The sequence below is a fragment of the Mustelus asterias genome, chromosome 14 (assembly GCF_964213995.1).
Source record: "Mustelus asterias chromosome 14, sMusAst1.hap1.1, whole genome shotgun sequence".
NCBI lineage: Eukaryota > Metazoa > Chordata > Chondrichthyes > Carcharhiniformes > Triakidae > Mustelus > Mustelus asterias.
In genome coordinates, this window is record NC_135814.1 from 67,566,506 (window position 1) to 67,581,781 (window position 15,276).

The 15,276-nt window shown below is 42.0% G+C and overlaps 1 protein-coding gene across 3 annotated transcripts in view; it reads left to right on the forward strand.

Moving 5' to 3' along the window:
* The window catches only part of gulp1b (GULP PTB domain containing engulfment adaptor 1b), a 297,575-nt gene that overhangs the window by 206,204 nt on the left and 76,095 nt on the right, over positions 1-15,276 (forward strand). For all 3 annotated transcript variants that reach the window (XM_078228542.1, XM_078228545.1, XM_078228544.1), the window contains exon 5: positions 7,078-7,176. In XM_078228542.1, the coding sequence (XP_078084668.1) occupies positions 7,078-7,176 (99 nt within the window). The remainder of the gene's footprint in view (positions 1-7,077; positions 7,177-15,276) is intronic.

The window sequence follows — 15,276 nt, forward strand, 5'->3', positions numbered from 1 at the left end:
CGGTGGCAAGCAGCAGAGGGTACCAATGATGGACAAATGTTCTAAATGGCAGCGTGTGACTAATGGTATCCAGCAAGGATTTTTGTTGGAATCTCAACTATTCACTATTGATTAACTTCAGAGATGATAAGATTAAAGGCCAGGTATCAAACAATACCACAAACAAGGATAAGTGGCATTGTAAGCAGTATAGATGGAAGTAAAGCATTGGAAAAAGCAATTGATAGATTAAATGAAAGAGCAGTGACAGCTGAGAGTGAAAGCGACAGATGGATTTCAATGTAGGCAAATGAGAGTTCATCCGCTTTGGTCCTACAAAAGATCAAACAGGGTACTTCCTAAATGGTGAAGAGCCAGAAACAGTGGAGCTCCAAAGAGACCCGGGGATCCAGGTACACAGATCATTAAAGCGACGTCATGAGCTCCAGAAACTAACCAAAAAGGGCAAATAGAATGCTGCCCTTTTTAAAAAGAGGCTGAGAATAGAAGGAGATAGAAGTCATGCTTTAGCTAATTAAAGCCTTGATTAGACCACAGCTGAAGAACTCAGCAGTTCTGGGAATCACACCCCAGGAAAGCTATAATAGCTTTTGGTGGGGAGTAGTAAAGATTTACCAGAATGATATCCTGAGTCCAAAGGTTAAATTATGAGGGGAGATCACAGAGACTTGGGATGCATTGGCATTTCAAAGGTTATGGCATGATTTTAGGTTTTCAAAATATTAAGTGGGATGCATAGAGTAGGTAGAAAGAAGCTATGTCCACTAGTTGGGGAATCCAGGACAATAATCATATGTAAGTGTCAGAGCTTTCAGGGGTGAAAGTGGGATCCATTTCTACACAAAGGATAATAAACATTTGCAGCTATTCTGCAAATGTCAGTTGATGCGAGATCAGTTGTAAAAGTTAAATATGAGATTGACAGATTTTTATTAACCAAAGTTACTTAGGTATACACATGAGGTTAAAATCAGCCATGATCTAATTGAATGGTGGAAGACTGGAGGGACTAAATGGCCTACTTCTGTTCCTATGTTCTCCTACCAATAATGAATAGTTTTATTAGGTGCAATACAAACAAATATTTAGATGAACATTGATGCCCATATCACTTTTCAATTAAATTTTGCACTGTTAATTATTCAATTGTTTCTAGGTCCTTCTTTCAAAGGGCACTCTCACTATGAAGTTGCTTCAAAGAAGTAACCTTAAGAAGAAGAGCCAGTTTCATTGTGCAGAATAACACCAAAATTGAATGGAGTAGGAGATTCAGCAATGAATGTCTCATTCCATGGTCTTTGTGAATTTCATGATGGTTGCTACTTGCAACTTAATGGTAGATGATGACCTCTTCTGTATTGTTGAAAAGACTTGTTGCTGTGGAAACCCCCTCATTCATACCACAAATATATTCCTGTTGTAGTTAGGGCATGTAAGATGGTGCATTTGAATCTTTGGTGGAACAAGGATGCCTCTACTTTATTTTAGAAATTATGGATAAAGGACCCTCCTTGAGGGCTCACTTTTTAGATGAAGTATTTTAAGCATTGTGTTATTGGATTACTTAACAACTGGCAAGAGGTAGAATTTTGGTTTCAAAAAATTCCATTCTACAGTCTTTCTCTCTCTCCATTGTTCTATTCCTACTTCTAGAACAAAACATTGTTCTACTCTTCAGTGTGTAGTAGAAGTGGACCTGTAGTTATAGCCTATAGTTATGTTTCGGGGGACAAATTGCTAGGGGTGGCGAAAGTAAAGGATTATTTCTCCCTGACCGTTCCCATAGCACTGATCTGAAGTCAAAATGGAAGATGGAGTTCATGTAATCTTGCAGCATAAATCATCACATTCGGAACCATATTATAATATAGAACAACTTCATAGGAGCATTGGAGCTGAGAGCAGAAGTAGGCAAATTCAGCCCTTAAAGCCTGCTTCACCGTTCAATCAGATTATGGCTGATCTCTCCCTGTTCTCCCTGTTCTCCATATCCTGTTCCCCATATCCCCTTATCCCTATTTTTAAAAATCAGAAATATATCTATCTTCTCCTTGAAACCATTCAACGATTCAGATTCCACTATGCTTATAGGGCAGCAAGTTCCCAAATTCACCACCCTTTGCAAGAAGTAGTTCCTCCTCATCTCAGTTTTAAATCTACCACCTCTCAACCTATACCTGTGACCTCTTGTTCAAGATTGCCCCGTAAGAGGAAACATTTGGTCTACATTTACTTTGTCAATCCCTTTTAAAATTTTATATACCTCGATCAGATCCCCTCTCATCTTTCTAAACTCCAGTGAGTATAAGACCAATCCGTTTAATCTCCTCAAGCGTCAACCCTTTCATCCCTGGAATCAACCAGGTAAACCTCCTCTGAACTGCCTCCAATGCCACCACATCCTTCCTCAAATAAGAAGACCAAAACTGGACACACTATTCCAGGTGTGGGCTCACCAGCACCCTGTACAATTGCAACAACATTTCTCTACTTTTATACTCCAATCCCTTTGTAATAAATGCCAACATCCCATTTGCATTTATTAAATTACATGTTGCACCTGCATACCAACATTCTGTGATTCATGAACATAGACACCCAGATCCCTCTGCCTGCATTTTGAATCTGCTTTCCATTTAGGTTATAATTTGCCTTTCTGTTTTTTCTGCCAAAATGGACAACCTCACACTTATCCACATGAAACTCCACCTGCCTATTTTGGCCCATTCTCCGAGCCTATCTATATCCATCTGTGAAATCTTTATATCCTCTTCACTGCCTGCTTTCCCACCTATTTTAGTATCATCCACAAATTCTGCTATGTTATTCTCTGTCTCTGCATGCAGATTATAAGACCATAAGACATAGGAGCAGAATTAGGCCACTTGGCCCATCGCGTCTGCTCCACCATTCAATCATGGTTGATATTTTTCTCACCCCTATTCTCCTGCCTTTTCCCCATAACCCCTGATCCCCTTATTAATCAAGAACCTATCTATCTCTGTCTTAAAGACACTCAATGACCTGGCCTCCACAGTCTTCTGCGGCAAAGAGTTCCACAGATTCACCATTCTTTGGCTGAAGAAATTCCTCCTTATCTCTATTTTAAAGGATCGTCTCTTTAGGTTGTGCCCTCTGGTTCTAGTTTTTCCTACTAGTGGAAACATCCTCTCCATGTCCATTCTATCCAGGCCTCGCAGCATCCTGTAAGTTTCAATAAGATCCCCCCTCATCCTTCTAAACTCCGAGTACAAACCCAGAGTCCTCAACCATTTCTCATACGACAAGTTCTTCATTCCAGGGATCATTCTTGTGGACCCTTTCCAAGGCCAGCACTTCCTTCCTTAGATATGGGCCCAAAACTGTTCACAATATTCCAAATGGGGTCTGATCACAGCCTTATACAGCCTCAGAAGTACATCCCTGCTCTTGTATTCTAGCCCTCTCGACATGAATGCTAACATTGCATTTGCCTTCCTAACTGTCGACTGAACCTGCACGTTAACCATAAGAGAATCTTGAACAAGGACTCCCAAGTCCCTTTGTGTTTCTGACTTCCTAAGCATTTCCCCATTTCGAAAATAGTCTATGCCTCCATTCCTCTTTCCAAAGTGCATAACCTGACACTTTTTTCCACAATGTATTCCATCTGCCACTTCTTTGCCCACTCTCCTAACCTGTCCAAGTCCTTCTGCAGCCCCCCTACTTCCACAATACTACCTGCCCCTCTACATATCTTTGTATCATCTGCAAACTTAGCAACAGTGCCTTCAGCTCCTTCTTCCAAATCATTAATGTATATTGTGAAAAGTTGTGGTCCCAGCACCGACCCCTGAGGCACACAATTAGTTACCAACTGCCATCCTGAAAAGTACCCGTTTAACCCCACTCTCTGCCTTCTGCCAGTCAGCCAATCCTCTATCCATGCCAGGATCTTACCTCGGCTCTTAACTTATTTAACAGTCTCCTATGTGGCACCTTGTCAAAGGCCTTTTGGAGATCTAAATAAATCACGTCCACTGGTTCTCCTTTATCTAGCTTCCTTGTTACCTTCTCAAAAGAACTCTAAAAGATTTGTGAGACATGACCTCCCTTTGACATGCTGACTCAGTCCTATTTTATCATGCACTTCCAAGTATTCCGCGATCTCATCTTTAATAATGGACTCTAAAATCTTGCCAATGACCAAGCAAAAAAGGTAATAAGCATGAGAAGGGAGATGGTCAGTGCAGGACTGAGGGTGCTGTACTTAGATTTGCACAGTATACAGAACAAGGTAAATTAGCTTGTTGCACACATTGAAATTGGCCGGTAAGGTGTTATGGGCATCCCAGAGACGTGTCTGCAATGGGATCAGGGCTGGGATCTAAATATCTAAGGACATGCGTCCTATCGGAAGGACAGGCAGATGGGCAAAGGGGGCGGGGTTGCATTGTTAGTAAGGAATGAAGTTAAATCAATAGCAAGAAGCGATATAGGATCAAAAGGCATAGAATCTCTGTGGGTAGAGTTGAGGAATCGCAAAGATAAAAAGACCCTGATGGGACTTATGTACAGGACCTCTAGCAGCAGTCAGGATGTGGGGCAGAACAAAAATCAGGAGATAGAAAAGGCATACAAAAAAGGCAATATAACAATAATCATGGGGGACTTCAATATGCAGGTGGCTGGGAAAATCAGGATGGTAGTGGATCCCAAGAAAAGGAATTTGTGGAATGTCGAAGAGATGGTTTTTTTGGAGCAGCTTGTGACAGAGCCTACTAGGGAACAGGCAATTCTGGATTTGATGATGTGTAATGAGGCAAACTTGATTCGGGAACTTAAGGTGAAGGAACCCTTAGGGAGCAGTGATGACAATATGATAGAATTTACCCTGCAGTTTGAGGGGGAGAAGCTGGAACCAGATGTAACAGTATTACAATTAAATAAAGGTAACTACAAAGACATGAGAAAGGAGCTGGCCAGAGTTGATTGGAAAGGAAGCTGAGCAGGAAGAGCAATGACAGGAGTTTGAGGGTTATTCGGGAGGCACAACAGAAATTCATCCCGAGGAGGAGGAAACATGCTAAAGGGGAGGACGAGGCATCCATGGCTGACAAGGGAAGTCAAGGACAGCATAAAAGCAAAAAAGAAAGCATTCAAAGTGGTGAGGATTAGTGGGAAGCCAGAGGATTGGGAAGGCTTTAGAAGTGAGCAGAGGACAACTAAAAAAAAACAATAAAGGGGAGCAGGTGAAATATGAGTGTAAGCTAGCTGGTGATATAAAAGAAGATAGAAAGAGTTTTTTTCAATATATAAAAGGTAAGAAAGAGGCAAAAATAGACATTGGACCACTGGAAAGTGAGGCTGGAGAAGTAATAATCGGAAACAAAGAAATGGCAGAGGAACTGAATAGTTACTTTGCATCAGTCTTCACGGTGGAAGACACCAATGGGATGCCAGAGCTCCAGGAGAATCTGGGGCACAGGTGAGTGTAGTGGCCATCACTAAGGAGAAGGTTCTGGGGAAACTGAAAGATCTGAAGATGGATAAATCACCTGAACATGATGGACTACACCCCAGGGTTCTAGAACAGATAGCTGAGGAAATTGTGGAGGCATTGGTGGTGATCTTTCAGGAATCACTGGAGGCACGGAGGGTCCCAGAGGACTGGAAAGTAGCTAATGTAACGCTGCTGTTTAAGAAGGGAGGGAGGCAGCAGACGGGAAATTATAGGCCGGTTAGCCTGACTTCAGTCATTGGCAAGATTTTAGAGTCCATTATTAAAGATGAGATCACGGAGTACTTGGAAGTTCATGATAAAATAGGACTGAGTCAGCACGGCTTCGTCAAGGGGAGGACATGTCTGAGAAATCCGTTAGAGTTAGAGTCCATCATATGGACCCATTTATCCCGACCCTCTGCTTCCTATCAGTTAGCCAATCCTCAATCCACTCCAGTACTCTACCCCCAATCCCCTGTGATCTCACCTTCTGGATCAGTCTTTTATGTGGCACCTTGTCAAACACCATCTGGAAGTCCAGATATACCACATTCACAAATTCCCCACTATCCACCTTGCTGGTTATGTCCTCAAAGAACTCGAGCAAGTTTGTCAAGCATGACTTACCTTTCATAAAACCATGCTGACAATCGTGGATTGAGCTGTGCCTTTCCAAATGCTCATTCACTTCCTCCTTAATTTGATTTCAGCAACTTCCCCACCACAGGGATCAAGCTAACCGACCTATAATTTACTACTTGTTGCCTCTCTCCCTTTTTGAATAGTGATGTCCTAGTGGAATTATGCTACAATATAAGTTAAGTATAAAGTACATTTTCATGGAAAACTTTGGACCCATTGTGTAAGCAGAATAGCAAATGGAAAATATCATTTGTATCAATTATTTTCATAATTTTGGTTCCGACTGCCATACCATTCCTAATAAATGTTAAACAATGTTATTTGCCCCCACGAATAGTTTGAACAGCTCGTTGGGTATTGGATAGAATGCATGGCTACCCTGCAACAATACCAACTCAATTTATGTTGCTTCCAAAGATATCGAGGAACTGCCTCATTAATTGAACTTCAGATCTTATTAATTTGATTTCATTGACAGTCGAGCTGCTCTCGGTGGCAGGATAGTGAAGTGAACATGCCATTAATGAGTCAACTGAAGATTGTCATTATCATTGAAACACATCTTAATAATGATCAGGAAGGACTGATAATGAAAACTGACAGGACTAAGTCAAAAATAATTGAACAAATTGCTCTGATTAAGCCAGTTTGATCATTTGAACCTAGTAAAGCAGACAAACTTCACTGAAATGTTGAAAGTCAGAGTTGTTGCTTGGTTTTGACACCAATTGAGCTTTTCAAAAATACAAATTCAGTACTTGTGTATTTATTTGAGCATTTTCCAAACCGTTGAATAATTTTAATTCAGTTTCTATTTTCCAGATTATAATGTAAGGAACCTTTTTTCTCATGTGAATATAAATTATTCTCTAAATTGCTGTTTGAGCAAACAAAAACTGGGAAATATTGGCAGAGATACAATTTTGACAGCTACTTTACTTTTTTTTATATAGTTTGCAAGGCACATAAAGAAATCAGAGGGTCAGAAGACTCCCAAAGTTGAACTGCAAATCTCCATCTACGGTGTCAAAATCTTAGACTCCAAAACAAAAGTAAGTAATTCTGTGATTTGGGGCAGCTATTAATGATACAAACTTAGATGACTATTTATAATGTATAACAAATTTTAATCAGAAACTGAATTTGTGACAAGTCAGAACTAAAATAAATCCATATTTGTCATAAGCATACAGCAATGTATGGTGTATTTATGTCTAATCCCAATTTATGAGAAATATATAGCGAGCAAACTTTAAACTGTTTGATCTACACACGTGGTGGGATGTGAGATGGTTGAGATCGGCTGCTCGGGGCCTTGGAGGAGGGGGAGGTGATTGGAGGACTTTGAGGTTCGGGGTGGGGGGGGGGGGGGCAGGAAGGCAGGAGAGAAGGTTGAAGGCCTGGGGGTGATTCGAAGCTCCGGGGTAGAGGATTTGATTTTGATTTGATCTGATTTAATTTATTATTGTCATATGTATTGAGATACAGTGAAAAGTATTGCTTCTTGTCCACTATACAGACAAAACATACTGTCATAGAGTATATAAGGGAGGAGGAAAGGAGACGGTGCGGAATGTAGTATTACAGTCACAGCTAAGGTGTAGAGAAAGATCAACTTAATATATGGTAGATCCATTCAAAAGTCTGATGGCAGCAGGGAAGAAGCTATTCTTGAGTTAGTTGGTGATCTCAGAGTTTTGTATCTTTTTCCAACGGAAGAAGGTGAAAGTGTGTGTGTCTGGGATGCATGGGGTCCTTGATTATGCTGCTTTTCTGAGGCAGCAGGAAGTGTAGGCAGAGGCTGGTTTGTGTGTTGGACTGGGCTTCGTTCACATCCCTTTGTAGTTTTTTTGCTGTCTTGGTTGGAGCAGGAGCCATACCAAGCTGTGATGCATCTGGATAGGATGCTTTATATGGTGCATCTGTAAAAATTGATTAGAGTTGTAACAGACATGCCAATTTTCGTTAATCTTCTGAGAAAGTAGAGGCATTGGTGGGCTTTCTTAACTGTAGCGTTTACCTAATTAGATTTTACAAATTGCAAAACAGTGAGGCTTGGAGTATCATTATGATATTTAAGGGGCCAACCCACCTCCTTAGAGTGGGATGACTGCCCACACATCTTCCTGCCTCAGTTAAAGCCCAAAGTAGTAGGATTGGAAATTGGGATTATGCCAGAATTCAGATGTTTCAGACTTTAACTTCGTTCACCTGCGCTCCCACCCCCTTCCACTACGCACCCCCCCCCCCCCGCACCCCCATCCCGATCACCACCAGACTCAAACCCGCACATTTTCTGTGGTTAAAATGCTTCCCTCAGTTTCCCTGAAGACAGACTCCACTTGAGTGCAGGAAGACAGTGTTAAAGCTTAGGGATACTGGTACTGGTGAATGTTAAGCTGCTAAAATTGCAAACGCTTACAAAGAGAGTAGCAGCTGGGACAAATCAAATTCTCAGATCTTTGAACTAAAGGATTATCTGCATCTTGAATGGGAAGAAACCCTGCCTCCAGTGACCATTCTGTCTCCACAGGGTCTATAGTGAACCAGACTGGCTGCTCAGTGGTCCGATTTGGAGTTCTGTTGACCAGCCTGGCTCAGACATTCTGTGACTGAGGCTTGATTTGGTTCAGAGCCTACGTTACTGAGTGTATCATTTCGAAAGTGACTTGACTCCATCGCTACCTAGCTATCTCCAATTGAATGTGCAGGTCACATGTGCGATGATGAATAATGCATCCAGCAACACAACTTATCCTCCTTTAAATGGCAAACTTCAGCCCTCTAAAAGATGCTGCCACACTGATTTTAAGGTTCCCAATCATAACTCTTTGGAAAGGTACATTATATGCCTGTTCCCTATTCAAACAAGGGTAGGGGCTTATCTCACAAAGTTCAACATGCCCTGTTCTGTGTCCAAACAACATGACCAAGGGTCACCAGATTGTCAAAAATAGCGCTTTGCAGTAGCATTGTCCACAGTACTGACTTCTTGCCAAAATCAATTTGTGTCTTTTCAGTCTTTCCCTTGTACTTCCATTTGCTTTGCTATCTGCATCACTCTTTCTTTACAAACCCTCTCATCTCTTGCCATATTCTGTACTGCCTATCGGTATTAATTACATTGCAGCTGTTTCTGCTTTGAACTTTTTGGAATATAAAATCGTCCTTCACTGGCTGTTGCTTATAAGTGTGCCGGTAGCATTGACGCCCATCTGATGCCAGCAGCATGGAACTCGAAACATGTTTATTGTATGCCATCCAGCTGAAGTCTGCAGCTCATTCATCTTTAGTTGTCCTGCAGCTGTTTCTTCATGGCACTGTAAGTCATGTAATGCCGCTGGTGTCCCTCGCTACTGTTACCACAACATGTGGCCCCAACAGAAAGAGAAGTCACTGGCTGAGAAGTCAAAATGTAGGGTCTGTGCTTATTTTTGCTTTCCAGTTGTTGCTATTCTAAAACGGAAATGAAATCTTCTCCTTTCGGCAACTACAAATTCTCCTCCATGCATCACCAGCTACTCTGAATTCACTAAGATAAAATTTCTGTGATTGGAGTTTTGTGTCATGGTGGAAACCGTGCACCTATCTCATGACTGACTTCAGCCAGGATTTTTGTCTCATAATGGGTTTGCAGTGTAGTTTACAAGCCATGATGGAGTATGGGAGGAGTATGGGTATGAAGGCAGACTGGCTAGACAGTCTGTCTCAGTTCTTGGTGATTGCAGTCCAGCTCCCAATACCATCTATATGCCCCCTAAGCCTCATCTGTCAAACCTCTCATACGCACAGTGTGGCCTCTCCATGCCCACTCAATTCCCCTGCCCTTGCTACGCCTCTCAGATTCCCAGTGCCCATTTGATGCCCCTCAGATTCCGCATACCCCTTCTATACCACTTCAGATTTCCATACACTGCTTCACTTTCGCCATATATCCTCCATAACCACTCACCCAGTATGGATAGTCTATGCAGTACTAATAGGAATTATTTTAAATGCAAGTGTAAATGAATTACATCTGAATCCATCTAATACAACTTATCATACTGCAAAAGTACTGTACCCCATGGAAAAATGTTTAATTCCTTAAGTGGCCATTAAATTGCCTCAACAAACAATCATGTAGTCAGAAACCACATTAAAGGCAGATTATGTCACTGCAACCTCTTTAAACAATCAATCATTCCCCTGAGCAGTTGTGTCAAGAAACATCTGCTGAGTTAAATACACCATAGCTTTTGGAACTCAGCCAAGCATCCATAATAGCAACAGCTATGGATTGTTGTTTCATTGAAATTGAAAGAACATGTATTTCCATTTCAAAGCAAAATGCCTGTCAATTAATGGAGGACAGCAGTTGCTTAGATATTTTTAACTTTCAACAAAGATTACCGAATAGTAACATTTTAAAATGTCAAAACATTTTGCATTTGCCTGTCAGAATGTTTTGGTCTTCTTAACAGGTTTCTTTCAATGATCACTAACTCTCCAAGGAGAGTTTTTCGGAGGAATGAAACTAGTGTACATTAGGAAATAGGGACCTCAACCTCGGGAGAGGTGTGTGTTTTGCATCCAAGCTCTTTCCAATCCATGGAAAGGCCACACAATAATGGTGTGAGGTCAGGGAGGCACACAAATTAATTTTCCCTCCAAGGGAAACTGTGTTTTGCATTTTGTAGGCTAATTCCTATCTCCATGTGGAGATGAAAATCCAGCCCCTGGGACCCATAATTCCAAGGTCTCTCCTCCACCATAGATGGGTTAACTGTACATAATATATCGAACAGCCACTCCTGGGTTTGTCCATCAGTGACCCACCAATTAACCTCCTGGCACTGATGTGGGCAACCCAGGAGAAAATAGGAGTGGTAGTAAAATAGGAATGGTAGTAATGCAAGTGTTCTAATGACAGATAACAGACACGTTGTAGAGGAGTTTCCATTAGCAGGTTAGGCTATGCTTGAGCCTATGTGGGCATAATAAAGTAAGCTTATACTAATGTGACTCCTGCAGTAGCTGTGTTGTGTAATTGCATCATATAACCTTTTTGTCCCACTTAGTTACATTTTACTATTTACTTCCTTTACCTCCTGTGCCTTCAGCTCCACCTCAACTTTCACAGAATCTTTTTCTAATTCTGTAGTCCACCTCTGAGGGAGCTAACTCGTATTAAGGTATAAACTGGTTGGAAGCCACTGTTGGACTTCTCTCTCAATTATCTCTCTCCCTGATGTTTTCCTTTGAAGTGGAGTGTGAAATCCTGTTCAAGTTCCCAGTGCCTTTGTGTGTGACAGGATTGATAACCCATCCATGTTGTCCTAGAGTCTCCAAGCATGAAAGATTAATCTCCCAAGCACGGCTGCGAACAACCCTGGAGAAAATAGGGATCACGTGCCCCACCCGTGACTTAATGCATGAAGTGTTGGCCCCAGTCTGTCTACCTCTCTGTCTCTCTCTCCAGCTCCCATCCTCCACACTTCCTCAACAAAGGTAGGTGCCATTAACAGTAGCTCAAACTCCCAAAGAGGCTACATAATGTTAAGATTTATACACGGGTGTTAAACGCAAAAAAAAACAAGTGAGCCAAGCATAATATATTTTCTGCACATAATATAACAGCAATAAGTTGCTCCTGATAAATACTATTTCTAACAATCCACTGTACAATCACAACTTGACCCTCACAGTGAGGCTGAGGCGACATGTATTTTCTGAAGAGAATAAAGATTGGAATCGACTCATTTACTTTCATTGCTTGTTCTTTCTGGTTTTAAAGAACTGCTGCCTGTAGGGACAGCATGTACATTAATCAAGCCAGATTGCAATCAAAAATGTAATTTTCCTGACTGAGTGACTGCCGTAATTTTTCTTTAGAAGTTCCTTTTTCGAGCCCTGACAATAAGTACCCTGGAATTGTTTTTCCTATTGAGCTAAAGGTGTACAAAGCATTGAGCCAAATGTGTTTTTTTTTCAAAATTGAGCAATATATCTTAATGTCTTGTTCCAAGTGGTGAGCACTATAAAATGATTCACCGCTGTTTTTCTTGCATGATATATTTTAAATAGTTTTTGTTTAATAAGAAGCTACATCCTAGCAAAGGGATGAATATGAGCGAAGCTTGACTAAATCCTGTTATTTTTACTTTAAATGTGCCTGAGTTTTATTCCAGGGTTCCTTTTGTGAATTGAAATTATCAATAAAAAAAGTACTGCAATGCTGTAAATCTCAAACATAAACAGAACATGCTGGACTCACAAAAGGGGTTGATGGGTCTGAACATCCCATCAATGTCCATCCTGCATCGGGGCCATTTTCAAAGGGGCCAATGCAAAGTGTCAAAAGCACCCACCTGTTTCATGTGATGGGCACCTTTTACTATGGAAATCGGGGTCCTATAAAGTAAATTGGACGTAAGTTGCCATTTTAGGTTGGAACCAGCATGCCACATTTTGACCAGTTCTGTGGGTGGTGTACCCGTAAAGCCCTGCCAAAGAGAAATGCCAGGTTAGTGTTTGGGACACCAAAGATACACCTTTGCTACTTCAGAGCACACACAACTGCTATCCCAAAATCTCCACCATCCACAATTGCGATACTCCCCTACCTTCTGCAACTTTGGTTAACTAACAGAAAGCAAAAAGTGGGGAGAAATGGGTGTTTTTCTGGTTGACTATCAGTGACTGGTGGTGTGCCTCAGGGAACAGTGTTGGGACCGCAATTGTTTACAATTTATATAGATGATTTGGAGTTGAGGACCAACTGTCGTGTATCAAAGTTTGCAGATGACACGAAGATGAATGGTAGAGCAAAGTGTGCAGAGGACACTGAAAGTCTGCAGAGGGATATAGATAGTTTAAGTGAATGGGCAAGGGTGTGCCAGATGGATTACAATGTTGGTAAATGTGACATCATCCATTTTGGCAGGAATTAGAGCAAAATTGACTATTATTTAAATGGTAAAAATTACAGCATGCTGCTGTGCAGAGGGACCTGCCTGTTCAACAAAAGGTAATTAAGAAGGCAAAGGAAATGTTGTCCTTCATTGCTAGACGGATGGAGTTTAAAAACAGAGAGATTACGTTGCAGCTGTATAAGGTGCTGGTGAGGCTGGAGTACTGTGTACAGCTTTGGTCTGCTTACTTGAGAAAGGATATACTGGCACTGGAGGGGGTACAGAGTGGATATACTCGGTTGATTCCGGAGTTGAGAAGGTTGGTTTATGAAGAGAGACTGAGTAGACAGGGACAATACTCATTGGAATTTAGAAGAATGAGGGGGTATCTTGTAGAATCATACAAAATTATGAAGGGAATAGATAAGATAGAGCAGGGAGGTTGTTTACATTGGCAGGTGAAACTAGCACTCGGGGACACAGCCTCAAAATAAGGGGGAGCAGATTTAGGACTGAGTTAGGAGGAACTTCTTCATCCAAAGGGTTGTGAATCTGTGGAATTCCCTGCCCAGTAAAGCAGTTGAGACAGCATCGTTAAATGTTTTTAAGGCAAAGATACATAGATTTTTGAACAGTAAAGGAATTAAGGGTTATGGTGAGTGGGCGGGTAAGTGGAGCTGAGTCTACGAAAAGATCAGCCGTGATCTTATTGAATGGCGGAGCAGGCCCGAGGGGCCAGATGGCCTACTCCTGCTCCTAGTTCTTATGTTCTTATTATTCTTATTAACTTTACTTGCTGGCAGTCTTGCAGTAGAGTTGTCACTAACAGCCTCCAGCATGCTGCTAAGTCACTACCCAAAGGTTGTGCAAGGTCATGGGAGTAAAGCCAGCTGTTGATTCACTCTCATCGGAGAACCTATGCTTCCTGCATCAATGAATGGCAGTTTTGGCAACACTTGGGAGCGAATCCAAAAAGAGCTCCTTCTGTTCAACCAGTCCCTTATGGGCCAAGTGAGCTAAGGTCAGGGGCTAAGGCAACACAAAAAAAAAGAGGAATGATCCTTTAGAACAATGAAAAAGGACTTGTAACCTCTTTTACTACAAAGAAATGTAGAAAACATTTCCCTCCACACCACAGAATGGAAACCTGTCCTGGGTATCTATCAAGGACACTTTAGCCACCAATGCACCCACCACTCTTCATCCCATACTCCCAGTGAAGTAGGGGAAAAGTCAAGGACTTTGGATTGGGGATGCTTGCCGCTGCCGGCTGGCAAGACATTTCACCACAGTATAAAGAACAGTACAGCACAGGAAACAGGCCCTTCGGTCATCCAAGCCTGTGCCGCTCCTTGGTCCAACTAGACCAATCATTTGTATCCCTCCATTCCCAGGCTGCTCATGTGACTATCCAGGTAAGTCTTAAACAATGTCAGCGTGTCTGCCTCCACCACCCTACTTGGCAGCGCATTCCAGGCCCCCACCATCCTCTGTGTAAAAAACATCCCTCTAATATCTGAGTTATACTTCGCCCCTCTCACCTTGAGCCAGTGACCCCTCATGATCGTCACTTCTGATCTGGGAAAAAGCTTCCCACCGTTCACCCGATCTATCCCCTTCATAATCTTGTACACCTCTATTAGATCTCCCCTCATTCTCCGTCTTTCCAGGGAGAACAACCCCAGTTTACCCAATCTCTCCTCATAGCTAAGACCCTCCATACCAGGCAACATCCTGGTAAACCTTCTCTGCACTCTCTGTAACGCCTCCACGTCCTTCTGGTAGTGCAGCGACCAGAACTGGACGCAGTACTCCAAATGTGGCCTAACCAGCGTCCTACACAGCTGCATCATCAGACTCCAGCTTTTATACTCTATACCCCGTCCTATAAAGGCAAGCACATCATATGCCTTCTTCACCACCTTCTCCACCTCTGTTGCCACCTTCAAGGATTTGTGGACTTGCACAGCTAGATCTGTGTTTCTATACTCTTGATGGCTCTGCCATTTATTGTATAACTCCTCCTTACATTATTTCTTCCAAAATGCATCACTTCGCATTTATCCGGATTAAATTCCATCTGCCACCTCTCTGCCCAATTTTCCAGCCTATCTATATCCTGCTGTATTGCCCGACAATGCTCATCGCTATCCGCAAGTCCAGCCATCTTCGTGTCATCCGCAAACTTGCTGATAACACCAGTTACACCTTCTTCCAAATCATTTATATATATCACAAATAGCAGAGGTCCCAGTACAG